This window comes from Empidonax traillii, unplaced genomic scaffold (genome assembly GCF_003031625.1).
Source record: "Empidonax traillii isolate 1590-97213 ecotype Southwest subspecies unplaced genomic scaffold, ASM303162v1 scaffold25:size3598162, whole genome shotgun sequence".
Classification (NCBI taxonomy): Eukaryota; Metazoa; Chordata; class Aves; order Passeriformes; family Tyrannidae; genus Empidonax; species Empidonax traillii.
The window spans coordinates 2,486,175-2,503,048 of NW_020955218.1; the positions used below are offsets into that span (position 1 = coordinate 2,486,175).

Here is a 16,874-nt window from a genome sequence, read left to right on the forward strand (position 1 = left end):
CCCTCCTGCTTTAGGAGTTAGAAAACATGGGGGAAAATAGGAATTGTCCTTGAGAGGAATAGCCCGTCAAAACTCTGACGAACTCACAAAACACATTCTTCCCTTTTGGCAATTCTGTCCCTTGGCAAGCAGCACGTCCATTCTTCTATTTCTAAGAGAACTATGAAAAGTTGTTGGGGTTTTTTTTTCTAGTTTGCACAACTACATGGAGCATTGCCGTTAGAGTCAATGATTTTGTAGATGTCAGCAAAGCCCAGTGTCCTAACAATTGTTTTTCAATGGCATGCACTAAATTAGTGGTTGGATTTGGGTAACAGTCAAGTAAACTCCAGTGAAGTCAATGAGAAGTTTGCCTGACTAAAAGCCCAAGAATCTAGTATAATACAAACTATACATGAAGGAATCTAAAGGTCATATGTGTTCCATTGTATTTCTAGATTTTCTAGATGCTTATTTCCTAGAGTCATTAAAAGGATTCTGAAGAACTCATGAACAGAAGTCTGACATCCCACAGATTACAGAACGATAAAGATACTTCTTTCAAAAGGAGAATACAAAAAGTACCTGCCATTTTGGAAATTTCCACTGCTTTTGAAAGACTCTCTAACTTTTGTAGTGGCAGGACAATGGTACTTAAATACTTCCACATTTTTTTCTCCTTCCTGAAAAGGTGAAACAAGTAGTAACAAAATCCAAACAAAACACACACACAAAAAAAAATCCTACAGTGAACCTGAGGATTGATAAACAAGAATAATTGCCACCTAAAAAAAAAAAAAATCTAACACACTTTTTAAGTCAAAGATTTAGAAAGCCTGTACATAATGAAAGGGAAAATGGTAATCAGAGCTGTCTAAAGAAATGGGATAAATGGCTTAATGTTTGGATTAAACCAATAAACTTGCCATCAATCAGAACCAGAATATATAATTAAAATTTCAAAATCATTTACACAGAAGCATGCAACCTGCAAATTTCAAGTCACTATTTCTTAAAGTTCTACTTACACAAAACGTACACTTAAGGTCCTACTGTAAGGAATACAACTATCCACTTTTTCTACCAGTCTTAGAGCTGTTTATACAAAGGTCCCTCCTCTGCAGCTCCTCTAAACCAGGTCAGTCCTTCTTGAATAGTTGAATTTTGCCTCAAAAGCACATATTTCACTTTCAAATCATATCTGAAACCTACTTTTCCCCCTCGGTCTCCTAATCCTCTTTTCTTTATTATGTTATATACTGTCTAATGTAAATGTACTGGATTTCATTACAGCATTAGATATAATTCATTATTTAATTTTGAAAGCCTATTAAGGTACTTTTCAATATCTCACTCATTCACTGAAGCACTGTGCTACGTTTTAAAATGGAAGATATTAATGGAGGTGAATCTCTTGTACTACTTCTGTTAAAGCTACCCAAGACTTCAATTATTAAGACACTGTTTTCAATTGCTTTTAATTGTGATTTTACCAGCTCATATGAGTTTTCCATTCTGCTTTCTGAATATTTGTGCACGGTGGGAAAAAAACCCAGTTTAATAATATCCATTGATTTATCCTAGTTTAATAAAAAAATCTCAACAACTATTTTCTGTAGTGAACATATTCTTTGCAACAAGTTCATGTGAACTACCACAATAAAGGCTTTTGTGTTTGGGACTGCGACTTTTGCCTTGCCCATCAACTTAAGTGTGGCCAAACCAGCTTTTGAAAACCTCCACCTGCACAGGCTCCTCAGAGACCTGCTGAGACCTAAAGCCCAAACTGCCATTACAAATACTAATCAAGCACTTCCCTATGAGTACAGGCTGAGAAAACTGGGGTTGTTCAGCCTAAAGAAGAGAGGGTTGAAAGGAGATTTCATAGACACACAGAGAGGGACTCTTCATTGGGAATTGTAGCGATAGGACAAGGGGGAAAGGCTTCCAACTGACAAAGAACGGGTTTAGATTAGACATTAGGAAGAAATTCCTTACTATGAGGGTGATGAGACACTGGAACAGGTTGCCTAGAGAAGTGCTGGCTGCCCCATCCCTGGAACTGCTCAAGGCCAGGTTGGATGGGGCTTTGAGCAACCTGGTCTAGTGGAAGGTGTCCCTGCCCATGGCAGAGGGGTTGGAACGAGACGATCTTTAAGATCCGTTCCAACCTAAACCATTCTCTGATTCTACGATCTTACACCTTCTGCAGACCAGAATGTGAGTCACATCCACAGAGATGTGCAAGGGCTACAGAGGTATTCGAGGACCCAGGCAATAACTGTTCTCGTCTGCTCTGAATCAAGCTGGAATAAAGCAACTGAGCTTTGAATTGAGGCTGCCTTCTTGTTATTTCTACTGCTGGCATCCAGACATCATTGAGAAGGACACTGATCTCAAAAGCAAAAGGGTTAAGGCCAAACCAGAGACAGGTTCAGACTAAGAAATCAATGTGTGGAGAATGGAGCAAGGAAATAAGAAAGATGAAGTCTAGAATGTTCAGTGGGATTAATTACTTGATTACAGAGACCAGCTTCAGGAGCAGAAAAGAATTTAAGAGTAGAATTAACAAGAGAAGTAGTCAGGAAGCTGAAGCTAAGTGAACATAGCACCGAGATCAAATGAGGAAACAGGTGGGAAACATATGAAACCACTGTGGAAGGAAGACTGAAATTAGAAGGAAAAAGAAAAAGAAAACGGGACAGGTCTGGTAGAAGCTGTACTGGAAGGAGGAAAATTACTTGGCAATGCAAAGATAATGAATCTAAAAAGCAACAAAAAATGGGGACACAGACATGAAAGATCTCAGAGCAGACGTAGAAGTGGCTAACAAAAGGAAGCACAGACTGGTTGAGGACACTGGGGTCACTGGTATACAGAGAAGCAGAAGGCTGGGATTTGATCAGGACTCAGGGAACCCAGCAGTTTTGGTCCTCCTAGTAACACTGATGTCAATCTTCACTTTACCAGTTGCATCTCCATAAAGCCTAGGAAATTATACCACTACATTAGGAAAAAAATGCTACTTTTTACCTTTTTTTCTCCAGTTAGTCACCACTGTTTTGGAATTGATTGCCACAGATTTTATGCTTTCCTTGACAGTCTTTCTACAGCATTTTCTCTAATGGTCTGTGTGATGGGAAACTTGAGACAGCAGTTTATCCAAGGCCACACAGTTTACCAACACCAGGACCAGCAGACCAGCTTGAATGTCTTGCTCTCAAACCCAAAGCTTATTCTTCCACCCTGTGTTTCACTACACCTAGAGATATTGAGTATCAGCCTCTCCCTGCAAGAGGCAGGACTTATGAGAACTTCGGGAAGTGCTGAGCCTAAATTCCATCATATTTAACTTCCTTAGAACCACACAGTAATTCACAATCTTTCTGGAAGAAGTCCTGAAGGATTTTTTGGCAAAATCTCTTTTCTTCTCCTCATCCTGACTCCCGTCCCTTTCCAAACTCCTCAGCATCTCTCTTCAGTTTCTGTCACTTATTCCTCACTTCTCAAGTTCTATACCCTCTCCCAAGCTGTAGCAGTGCTGGCATGAGGCCCAAGGTAATAAACCTATCAGAGCTTATTAGCTTGGTATGCTCTCTATCCCCCCCTGCACCTCACCCCTGGAGTTAGTATCTCTCATTATTCACGTTCTGTCACACAGGAGCACGATAGCAATGACACCAGAGAACCAAAAGCCTTTGTGCAGTATTCTTCATCACCCTTATGCACAAAAGCCACCCTTTCTTTTCCTGACCCTCTCACCCACCCTTTGCTCTTCAACTGTTTCTGACTTTGCACAAGACAAATTGAGCGACTGTTCAATCTGGTGACTCCAGAATTCTGGACACAAAATATGTTTAATTTTGTTATGCCAATATATAGAAACATAATAGATAGTCACATCCACATGTATTGTGTCAGCCTGCTGAAAATGCAAAAGAAAAAAAAAAAACTAAAGACACTTCCTACTTTTTTAACACATGAATCACCAGCTCAAGTGGATAGTACCATAATCACCAGTTAATAAAGCAGCCACACCTTCCTGAAAGACAAGCCCCCTTCCATAGGCAGATAGAACCTGGCAAAAGCACTAACAAGCAAGCAGAAATCCCATTTTTTCTTTCACAGGGTCCTATTTCAGGTTTAACAAATTAGTCTGAAGGTGACATCCCATTATAAGCTCACATATAAACACAAGAGACCTATTTTTAAAATTTAACTAGTGTACAACAGGATTTCCTTCCTGTAATAAGGACAAGAAAGGGAAAGCAGAGCTATCAAAACAACACTAGGAATATTCTCCTGCTCTTTATCCAAAGCATAAACAACCAGCTGAGCTGCCTTCCCTGAAACGTGTTGCAAACCTTGGTCTTAACCTCATTATGTTATCACCACACTGTGACACTGGCCAGGCTTGTGCCATTTGCAGTTGCCAGTAAAGTGACAGAAGCATTTTCCTCTCAGCTTCCTATCTTAGGCAGTCTATAGTTTTGTTCTGTTATCTCTGTTCTAATACATAATTGCATGGACAAAAGCAGAAAGCCTCCTATCAGTTGCAGCCTCTGATGCAGGGTAACTTTAATTCCCCTCAAACTAGCTCCAATCTTCCTGACTGCATTAATACACAATGGCTCTTTGCACAGAATTTTACTTTACAAGCAAATTTAAACAAAGTCTCAGCGATTCCATTCACACAAAAAAAATTTTGCACCTCATATGACTCCCCTCCATTTGTGCAAGTTCAATGCTTTTCCAGGAACACACTGCAGAAGTAACATATAAAAACTGCCGAAGCCAATTTCAAGCATTTATTGCAGGGTATATCATATTGTTCTGGCATTTTTCTTAAAGCCAGTGACAAAGACACTGCAAGGAGCATAAAAATGTGAAATTTGGGGTTTAGTATAACTGGGCATTTAGAAAATGAAAGTGCTTCACAGTCCAAGTTACCATCTCTAGACTTGATAAAAATGGCTTGAGGATTTACAGGAATTATTATTATAGGAAGACAGAGTGCAGAGAAACAGTCAGAACATCCATGTGGTATTTGGCCTAAACCTGTAATATTATGTAATACATAACAGCTATTCACAATTCCTGCAAAAGGGAAGGAATTCTTTACTGGACTAGTGAAGAATTGGACTAGTGAGCATTAGTTCAAAAGCTCATCACTGTGGCATCACATCAAATACATCTTGCAGATAAAGATAAGGCTTATTAAAATAGAGACATGGTTTTGTACAGGTAAATGAGCCTCCAAGACTTCTGTGGAAGGCAGACAACACTGTGTGTGCCCTCTTTGACCAATGGTTGGTCACAGGTAGGAAATTCATACAGGAAAATTATTCATCAAAATATTGTGTAGGTCTCATTTTTCACTTTTAGAGAGAGAAGGAAAGAAGCCACTCACACAATCTAGAATTCCTTTCTCTTCCCTCACCACCCTCTACTCCATTAGCTTGTTAAAAACAACTGACTGAATTACTTCAGGTACCAAGGAAAACCTTGTTTGAAAAGTTATAAGGAAACCTTTGGGAAGGAATATTCAGTCCCTAAGGGAAATGTGGCAGCTTATTGGAGAACTGTTGTTCTCTCACTTTCAGACCCTGTAAAACAGTTACTGCCCAACATGTTTTCTGTAGAAAGTTTCTTGTGAATCAAGAAGTTACAGATGGCTCAGGAAACCAGGGATGAGGGAGTTTCTGTGGTAGCTTTAACCCTAAACAAGACTAAACTACGAAATGGAAGTGAATCAAGAGTTCTTACACAGGGAAGATTTCTTCTGGGCAGCTACAAGGATTCTGCACACATCCAGTCACACTTCTGCTCAGTACACACCTCTGTGCACACATTGCACACAGACTCATTGCCTGTATCAGATTAAGGCCTTTGGAGCTCTAGGACTTCATGGGTACAAAATAAATTTGACAGTGAAATACATGCTCACAGGTAGAAAAAGATTGAAAAGATGGAGGGAGTACATGGGCTTTTACACAAACATATTATTAAGCCCAGCTTCTTTCTCGTCTCTCCCATGTACAGTTTGGCTCTCTGACAGTAAGGCCCACTCTTGTACAGTTCCTGCCTTATGGAATAGCTTCCCTTTGACTCCAAGTTTCATCTGTTCTTTCACCCCATTCCAAAACACAGCTAACAGTTTGTCCACCCTTATCTCACCCGTTTGCCTACATTTCCCCTCTGTATTGCTTAGAACTTTACACACAAAGTGCAGCACGTGACGTTCTCAACAGCAGTATAGACATGCCAAGAGACAGGTACATCACTGAGAAAACAACTACAACAAACCCACAAAGCACACAAAACCCAACGACCACAAACACAGACTAAGAAAAGATCACAGGACCAAAGCCTACTGAGCAGTCAGAGCTCAAGGGTTTGATCTCTAGTGTAGAAGAGAGTCTTGATTGCACCAGTACAAGTCCCTCATGGGATACATTAGCATCCCATTTTCCATTTTTAATTATTTTTTTTCCATTAAAACACACAGGACAAAAAGTGGACTGAAGCAGACTCCTCATTTAACTTTGTTCTCCCCTTATTCTGTGAAACAGCTATTTAGATAAATTAACAATGCCTCCTCATCCTCAAGGCTATAACATTTCCAAACTTTCCTGAGACGATAATTCTTGCTTGGCTGAGTTTTTTTTTAAATCCTACTCACAAACAACATGAGTGTTTTGATTGACTGACCGAATGATTCAAGAGATGCCTTGGAAAACAGATGCAGAATAGCAAGGGGAACATATTTCTTGATAGTAGAACAGTTTCAATATATCTCATTCAGTTATGAACATACTTCCAGTCTAGTATTAGCCAGCAGTCTCCTCACTCAACTAAGGCAAATACCCACAACCAACTAAGTTCAAGACAAATTGTGAGTCCTCTGACCTTCAAATCTGCTTCATTTTCCTCTTTTAGCCCCAAAAGTCAGAGCATGCAATGAACAATACTGCCTTTCTTACCAAAGGATTGTTTGGATCTGCTTTTTATTAAATAAAAGATAGTAATTTTTGAGAGATGCCATACTGAAGTTTTTTAAACATACACACCACAATTTGCTATTGTTAAACACTAAGTCATGCTAACAAGGAGCAGCCAAAGAAAAAAAATATCAGCTCACATATAGTGTGAACATAGAGATTAGTTAACAATCATTTATCACCTCCTGCTCTTATTTTTACACTTCTTAAAGGAGTTACAGTGCAAATGCACTCCACTGCAAATTTTTTACTCCCCTCTCCTTTTCTTTAACAAAGAAGTATTGTTTCAGCAATTCATGAGGTTTGTAATGTGTTTTATTAAACTTCAAGAGATATTTAATGAAATTACTGACTTCCAAGAACAGCATGAATCTTCTGAATTACAACGTCTGTCAGCCATCCCAGTTGTCGCTACTTTAGAAGTATGGCTTTTGTTTTCCTCCACTATTGCTCCAAAATTTCTTAAGTCTCAATAAATTTTAATCAGGAAATAGCATCCCAGCTCCCAGAACTCTGGGAATAAGTTCTCATCCTGATTCAACCAGACAAATAGAGATTTGTTCACATACTTGAGAAGAAAAATAATCTTTTCTGCTAATTCAGTGAACAGCGTTCCAGAGCTGTTTTGTGTTGTGCTCTTACTGGACAAAATTCTTGGCTATGGTTTCATGCTAAGCCAAAAGTAAACACTCTTGCCTTTTTATATGGATAGCTCTATCCCTAAGTACCAACACTGGCATCAGTGGTGACAGAAGAAAAGCTATATTGCCCCAATAGGAGAGAAGAATTAAAAAACCAAGAAAAACACAACTAAAAAAAAAATAACCACACAAGCCCTGTTCAACCAAATAAATACATGTGTCTGAAATGCAAGCATTCCTGTACTTCCCAGAAATCCGTCATCAAGCTGTGCTCCCGGGTATCACCTAAAGGAGGACAGTATTGATTTCACACCAGCACAGTTTAAGACAAAAACCCACCATATAATCTCTAATTAAAGGATCTCTTCCACAAATACCTGCAGTTTAAAAGTCACCAAGCACTTCTGCAGCACACAGAGATTTGTTAACCTGAACACCACATAGTTAACCTGAACACCACTGTGCATCTGCAGAGCTTTTGGAACATTCTTTTCTAAATCCAAGCTCGACTGTAACAGGTGCTAATGGGAATAAACAAGACATAGCAGTCAAATCCAATTTTTATAAAGTTCTCACAGTTGGTGGATATATTTATGTTCCCCAGCTTCAACAGTCTCTGATCGCTTTTCAAAAGGACTTTCAAAACAGCAAAACCAAACACCATCGAGGACTTACCAGATTGGAATTGGTGGCATTGGAATCATCTTCTGGAAAGGGGATATAGATAGCTAAGGCCACACAATTGGCAAAAATAGTCAGTAAAATAATTATTTCAAATGGTCTGAGGAATGGAGTTAAGGAAATTGTTTCAAAATGTACACGCACAAATAAAATAAAAACAAAATTTATAAGAATTCTGTTTAAAGAAAGCATTCCAAGCCCCTTATATTCTGAAAAGAAGCATATGCCTTTTTAAGTGCTTTTAGGAGCTTCCAGCCAAGAATCTTCCTAATATGTCAAAAGCAGTGCAGGCCAGTCGCGTGCCAGAGTAAACACAGATTTCTTAAAGGTTTTTTTTCTTCTTTAATTTATTTAGATTGCATTTTCCCGATTTTCCTTCTAGTGTGGCTGTACTATTTTTATTAACAGAAACCTGCTCTAGAAGGACTGCCTTTGTTCCTCTTGGGATTAGTTCCTCTTGGTGTTTTTCCATCTGCATTTACAAATTCTCAAATAATTTTAGCAAACATTTTGGTTTGAAGTTTTTTTTGGTTTTGTTTTGATTTCCTTTTGTTGCTGTATTTCTTTTCCCCCATTCTCGGTTTCTCTCTCACATCTCAAAGTTAAATGTAAGGGCCCAAGGAATACAAGCATACATGGCTAGATGCTTAAAACACGATAAATTTTGTTAAGGCAAGAAAATGGCTTTGTCCAAAATGTGCTTGCACTGTCAGGTATACTTGTTTTGCCTAAAAATTATTTGAGGGATTATTTCTTCTTCTCTTATTCACATTTCTTTTGGCATCACAGGGAACACAAACGTGCCTGCACAGTATATTAGGGACACCAGGAAGTCAAGAGTTCCTTATGACAGAAAAACTAGCAACAATTCTTGGGCATTTCAACCTTGCACCAACTTTGTTGGGGGTGGGGAAGAGGGAACCAAACATGTGGAATGTTCAACAAAGAAATCCTGTGTGACCTCAATGTTCTTTGCCTGTCCAGTGGAATCAAAGGGTATTTTCTACTGCCTTGTTTGCTGGTGCCTGTACTTCATCTGCTTCAGTGATCTCAGTTGCTGTGAAGTGTCCCCCCATCTCAGACCATGGACCAGATTTACAGTCTGTCTACGTTTAGTTGCCTGCAAGAATATCCTGGAGTTCTGCTCTGGGATAACTTACCAGTACTCTGGAGGAGAATGAAGAGTAGGATAGGACAGGGAGAATGCCAAGCATAACCTGTGCCACAGACAGCATTTGAGCATGAATTTATCTCCCATGGGACTGGCTCTGCAGCGCTGCCAAATGTCAGCATAGCATGGGTGATTTTGGTCAGCAGAGTACTGTTCTCAGCAGGCTTCGGTAGGAAAAAACTGGAGATCTATTATGTGCAGTTGAACTGCAAGATAAACACAAATTCCAGGCACCTGACTGCTGTTTATACTCAAATATATCCTACATTTCACAAAAGGAAGACTCAACTCCAATCTCACCAGACTCCTGTGCTTAAGCCTGTTAATAGTAGGAGATATATGATACTGTGGAGGAACAAGAGCAGATCGGGGTAGGTAGATTACATGTGAAATCAGTGAGATTTCTCAGGGATATACCTCAGCCTGTTTATATAATATTGGTGGTCTTAATTGTTTTATTTCCTAGATTTTTTTTTGGTTGTTTGTTTTAGTTGGATTATTGTCTATTAACTTACCACTATTCATGCATATTTTCTTTTACTTCTATTCTTTTTATTGCACTGTAAAAATAAAATTATATATCACCTACAAATACAGTGCAGACAAAGCAGAAAATTAAATACACAGCTAAACCTTTGCAAAATAAGGCAATTTATTCGTTTTACTTTTTCATAAATGCAATTGCACCTTCAGGCTCTTAACACTATAACATTTGGGTAAGAAATACCACTGAAGTACCATTTGATATTTGTTTAATATCTATTATGCTTAAACTTTAGTGGTTCAGCAAATTAAGCTAAGCTTTCCTCAGTAGTTTTCAGCAATTAGGAAAAGTCAGAATACAGAATAAAATTAAACCTTATCATAATCCTTTGATATTGCTACTTGCCATTGAAGTGTTTCATGTTTATAAACACTAGATGTGCAATGAGAGGTTCTGGTGGGGGAAAAAAAAAACCTTCCACCGACTCAGCCAAAACCAAACAAAACCAAAAAATGCAAGCTTCAGCATATTTGGACTGATTTAATTGCATTGTTTGGTCCTCTCTTGATCTCAGCAGTGCTGTATCCTGGTTTACAACATCTCATTCCCATCATTCATTGCTGATCGAATGTCACTCTCTGCTCTGTCTAAAGACCTGTGGTTACTGGTATGCTGGCAAGTAAACCAATACTCAGCTTCATCCTGTTAGTCACCATCAATCATCTTATGCCTAAAGTATCAGAGCTATGTCAGAAGCAATAAAAAGCAGCAAACCTAATCAGGGGATTAAAAATTAGCACCTTAAGAAGAAAGGAATTGGTAGGCAGGCAGTTTAAGGACATCTAAGAATTGACAGGGGCGTTTTTAACAAGTTCTTCATCTGAAAAATACGTCTATGTCAGCAATATTTAATATACCCATTTTCTGTTTTCACCTTTCTAAAATCCCACCAGACACCCAAAGGAATAATATTATCATATTGTCTTAAAATGCCTTAATTCATTTTTTATCATACTAACTACTGCCAAGTTCTGTACAACCTTCCCTTGACTAGCTTATCTATCCCTAAAAACATGCATTTTCTTTTGGTTTACTGAAGCACCCCATTAGCCTGTGATTAGGGTTAGTATTGTTTTCTCTTCAGGGATGCAAGGGAGATACATTTTATTTCAGCTTGCTTTTCACACCAAATACTGAAATTCCAGCTTGCACTGATCAGCCTTGGGTGACTAAACAGGCTTTGCTCCTTGCACTTCAAGCTTTGGCCAAACTGTCAATGGCTTTCCAGGGGAGCAGCACTGATCCTTACATTCTGCAGTTCTGTGTCAGTGGTTATCTGTTGTCTATGACACAGTCTGTCTCATGTTCAGACACTTAGATTTGGCTCTGCACTGCATTTGTACATGTCGCAGGATTACTGTAAAGTGTTTCTTTTTCCCTTCTTCTAGATAAGCATTATCCCTTACCATACATTACTGAGCCTTACTCATTTAAGTGGAATTCCAATAAAATTAACAGTCCTTCGCCCTGTTTCAGGATCTTACTGCATAAATTTGGGGGGGCTTTTACCTCCTCCTTTTGCCCCATTCTTTTCTCCATACTGTAGAGTGTGATGTCACATGATCATCAAATAAAACATGAAATTCAAAGTACCAGAGCTGTTGACTGGTAGCACCTGCGAGAAAGCAACCACCCAAAAACAAACACCAAACCAAAAAAAACCCAAACAACCAACCAAAAAACATGAAACAAAACCCAACAAAACCCCACAAAAACATACACCAAAGAAACCCACCACAATCCCCCCACAAAACGAAGCACAAACAAACAAAACAAAGCCACAACCCCCCAAAAACAAACAAAAAAACCAGACCAAACCAACCAACAAAAATTATAAAAAACAAAACAAAACAAAAACAAACAAAAAAACACCTCATCGAAGTCCCAGAAAGGAAAGCCAGGAGCTGCTATCAATCCCATAGACTCAGTTCAATTCCAGCCTCAGATACTTTGAATATCTCCCATCCATTTCAGTCTGGGCCATGTGTTTTTAAAAGAGCCGAATTCAACCCCTAACCTTCATCATTTAAACTTCCAGTGGTTTCTAACACACAGGTGTAGTTAAGGCTTCAGCTCTAATCTCCCTCCCTTCCCCCTCCCCCAGCATAAATGATCTCAGTTAAGACATCAAAAACTATTCATGTACTTTGAGCTCCCAGCAGTGCCTTTCAGCTTAAGGTATTGATTTCCCCATGCTTCCGAACGGCACCTGACGGGCACCAAACGATCTGCAGTTTTCTGATCGAGAACAGCAGAAAGGATATTTCCATTCGACGATGCTGATACAGGCCCTCCGGATGGGATTTTTGAGTGTCAAACACAGCAGTGCGCGGGGAGGACGCGTGGCTGTGGTGGTACCCTGTTTTTTCTGCTTCCCGTACTGCTGCCGTTTCCTCTGCGTGGAGCTGGCGGTGGATATCGTCGCATTGCCAGCGCTCCCCATCAGCTTGGCTTGCCTGGCGGCATCGATCGCAGCTTGCCAGGACAGAGCTGCCCCCGGAGTCGGGATGTGCTCTGGGGCAAGCCCTGCAGCTGCATTGGCGTTCATGTTGGCATGAGCCGGGCGGGGACTCCCATAGTTGGAACCTGTGTCAGGGGGGAAAGAAGTGAAAATCAAATAAAACAGACAGAAATTTGTGAAGGCGTTCTCTAAATGGCAGGAGAGATAATCGGTGGTGTTAAAAACCTTCAGTATCAGTAAAATCAAGGGATAAGATTAAGTGTAGGATATCCATTTACTATCAGCTTGTTCCTTCAATTCAAACTCTTCATTTTAAAAGAACTCATACTACGCAATCCTTCATCTTGCAAGAGACTCTCAACAAGACCAATGGATACTGAGCTGTTACAAGTGCCTCCAATCAATACAGCCTCCAGGATTCACAGAAAACAAACTATCCATTGGCTTTTTTAGCCACACACTTTGCAAGTGGGACTGTTTGAAAGCTCAAAAGGTGAGGACAGGTCTCATCACCTTAACACACAGACAGGCACTACCTATGCTCTTTAGTATGTGACAAAGCACCCAAATAAGACTCTCAACTCCTACCATAAAAATCCTTACACTTTCAAGATTATCTCGAGATAAAGCAAATGTTAACAATAAGCTTGATTCCCTCTGCAAAATGTACAAATGTATAAGCCTAAGAACAGCCTGACCAAAAGGTGCACTGAAGCAGAAACTGGAACACAAAGGCAAGTTTGCAGATAGTTTAGGCCAACCAACATATATTTAGAAATCAGAACCTATTCCTTATCCTGATAAACTGATTTTAAGACAGACAAAATACTGAATCAATAGTGTAACACTTGCTTAAAAAATATATGTTAACAAGAATGTTAAGACCTAGCAGTCCCAACTGTTGCTGCTCTTTTAATCAAGAGTGAGGCAGTATATTCTTTTGTCCAATCATAATAATAGAATATACTCATCAGGTGACATGTGCCTGATATTTAGAAGGTCTCAGCAGTACAAAAAATGAAAGTCACCCTTTCAGGCTGGTGTAATTGTTCCATTGTTTCAGTAAAGACAGTTAAGTCACCTGTGCCTCTTCAAGGAGGCTTTTTCAGTGACTCAAAAATTCAGTCACTTCAAACAGAGCAAATTTTGAAACTTCAAAATGGATTCCCTTACTTCTTGGAGCTTGAGTTGAGTTCTGTAAGAACTTGAGAAGGATTATAGGACTTTTATTACAGACACTTTACAGAAGACATAAAATTACATGTTATAAAAGTGCAATATCGAATCTACACAAAGTCTCAACAGCAAACTGTGATTAAGAACACCACCATGTTTAGGTATGCCCTATATAATATTTAAGAGCCTACTTTTATTTGTTGTGAACATTTGGCTGTGGCCCATATGTTGAGATACAGGTTAAAGGAGTCTACAGATCTTGTTCTTCATCAGGTCTCAAAAGTAGAGCTCGGTTTCAAAACACTGCACCCTCCATGAGTTGTGTTTGGCCCTATATCTGAGCAGCAGACTCTGCTTCAGAAAGAGTGCATGTGCAGGGGGCAGACAGGAGAAACCCATAAAGGAGTCAGACCACCTTCTATTTCAAAGTAAGCTCAAAGTCTACTACTGACCATGTTCCACTTGAGACTAATGTAGAAATATGGTGCCACTAAACAGGTCAGCCGGGCTCCTTATAGGCTACTAGACAAAGCAAACAGAAGACCACTTCACATGGTGTTTCATTTACAATATCAACTGAAAGACATTCAAACCCAGGGCATTGGAAAGCTGTTCTTGAACAGAAATAATTATCCAAGATGCATATTTCATGGCTGGATGTGCAGTGCCAAGGTATCAGAGCACTGACTGCACTACTAATGAATTAAAGCAGGTAGAATAAATACAATTACATTGACACACAGAGTGCAACAGGATATGCCTCTACCTAGAAAGCATATAAGGTTTTTAAATTCATCTCATTGAATTGCAAGGAAGGACATGATAGAGTCAGGTGTTATTTTATGTCAGGCATTGCCAATAAGATTTCAAGGCTGTTAGAGTTTCATTACATAGCAGGAAAATCCAGAGCTTGTCACTGCTCACTGAAAAATCTCCTAGTTGCAAACCAGCCAGAAGGAAGCTGGTGAGTAATGTGACTGATATGTGAAAGGGAAAGCTGAAAGAAACAAGGAATGGGAAATAGTTAATTCACATCCCTCAGATTTTGAAACTGAAGAAAAGGAGCTTTCAGAATCATACAGGCTAAGCAGATTTCCTCGATGAAGCAGGCAATCAACTGGCAGACAAACTTAGTTTTTAAGGCTAAGCAAATTGTACACAGCACTACTCATGGGATGTATATTTATTTTCAGACTGGTTCCAGATCCAGTTTTTTTCTTTAGCATTTATTTGACCTCCCTAGCCTAAGGCATGCCAGAAAGGAAAAAAAATAAATGGAAAATTACTCTGATTATTCTCCAAGTCAACTCTTCTTTACTGACCCATTAGAGTGGATAAGAAAGATGTGTGTGTTTTCCACTAAAGGCAGTCTTGCTGATCCCTCTCCACTGTGTTCTTATCATGCTGACTAGACCATGTGGTCCTGAAAATAAACAGCTGCTGCATCTTAATGAAGACCTTTATGCAATTTGGGAATGTGTCAAGAGTCTTCATTATTATTGCTTATTAGTTATGTTCCACATGAGGATTCAAGTCCATGCATTTTGACTTTGATATGCCAGCAAAGTTAAGGATCCCACACTTTTGGTAGTTTTATAGGTTTTGCTTCTACCACAATCACCAGTCCCATAATAAAGTACTTCGTCTCAAATTCATTTCAAATGATGAGTCAGTAATGACAGATTTATATTAACAAATATTGCAAATATTGATTACTGATAAGGATCTGTCCATTTTATGAAGCTCAGAGGCTGCAGACAATATCTGTACCAAATGGCTAATGGCAGTGACAAATGGCTTTTCTAGAGGCAGTTTATGGAAATAGGTTGAATTTAAGAGTGAAGCTCACACAGTTTCATGGAAGGTATATTCAAGAATTGAGCAAAATATTTTCAAGGATAACATAGCCAGAATTTCAGAGAGAATGAAATTCTATGCTACAATCTAAATGCTTGCTGCTTACTTCTTAGGAAGTAAGAACAGTACATATTGAACTCGTGAGGCACCACATTGAAATTTCACCTATGGCATTCATTTCTCCCCCAGCACAAAACTTGGCTGTAACCTGAGAGCTGCAGTTACTGGATTTTCTGTTTTCTTTTTGCAACGTAGCAGTTAAAGTACTTCAGTAAATTTCCCCATTACAAATAGAGTTTCACGCTACCTTAATCACTTGAATCATATTTGTTTACATTGTTATTAAGTTAGAAGTTGACCAGAACTAGGAAATGGAGATTCAGCCCCCCCCCCAAATGCAATAACTCACTAAGCACTGTGATCCACAGCATCATCACACTGCTAATCCCTACCACCCTTTAGTAAGAATTTGTATTGTTGACTCTGTCCAGCTGGTGCACAGAATTCTTCTCTCCCAAGTACTTCCATGCTATGGATCAAGAGTTTAAGCATTTGAAGAATAATTAAACAGAAGGGGCCATACAACTGAACAAATTTGATTACGAAGTCTTTGGGAGAGACTTTCATTTTTGCAAAACAAGAATTTGCAGAACTAAAACAGATGCAGAAACAACAGAAGCACGGGTCTCAAAAATCAGAGTTAAGTCACAGAAGTAAAAGGTAAGGTTGCTATACAGCAGGAAATGAACAACAATGCTCAAAGCATCTGACATCGTAAGATTGCAAGTAAATCACCAAAATCACTATTAAAATATACAGTGATGACCATTAAAGACTTTATAAGTGGCATTTGCATTCTAATACTGTCTGTCAAGTCACCTACTAACTATCTCAAAAGCACCATTAGAAAACCCCAGCTAAGCAGTGACCATTTGGTATGAAATGCGGGCAAGTTATTGGCACAATAAAATCACAACTTAAGGGCTTTTTTTGACTTCATCTAGTTAGCCACATGTTTATTGTAAAGGAATTTGTGTTCAGTTAATTCCTTAAATGAATTACAGAGCCATCGTACTGTCTACTCTTTTATATGGATCTGAATCCTGGGTCATTTACTGGCACCACTTGCATCTCTTAGAACGCTTCCATCAGCGCTGCCTCCGTACAATCCTCAACATCCACTGGACTGACTTCGTGTCCAACACATCTGTCCTTGAACAGGCAGCAGTCACAAGCATTGAGGCCATGCTGCTGAGAACTCAGCTGCGTTGGGCAGGGCACGTCTCCAGGATGCAGGATCATCTCCTCCCTAAGATCATGCTTTATGGGGAACTTGCCACTGGCTGCCGCAAGAGAGGAGCCC

At 39.3% G+C, this 16,874-nt stretch overlaps 1 protein-coding gene across 12 annotated transcripts in view; it reads right to left on the minus strand.

Annotated features, from left to right (window-relative positions):
* The window catches only part of CACNA1C (calcium voltage-gated channel subunit alpha1 C), a 431,380-nt gene that overhangs the window by 389,971 nt on the left and 24,535 nt on the right, over positions 1–16,874 (minus strand). For all 12 annotated transcript variants that reach the window (XM_027905723.1, XM_027905708.1, XM_027905715.1 and 9 more), the window contains exons 2-3: positions 12,282–12,603; positions 8,297–8,402 (exon numbers count right to left, since the gene is read on the minus strand). In XM_027905723.1, the coding sequence (XP_027761524.1) occupies positions 8,297–8,402; positions 12,282–12,603 (428 nt within the window). The remainder of the gene's footprint in view (positions 1–8,296; positions 8,403–12,281; positions 12,604–16,874) is intronic.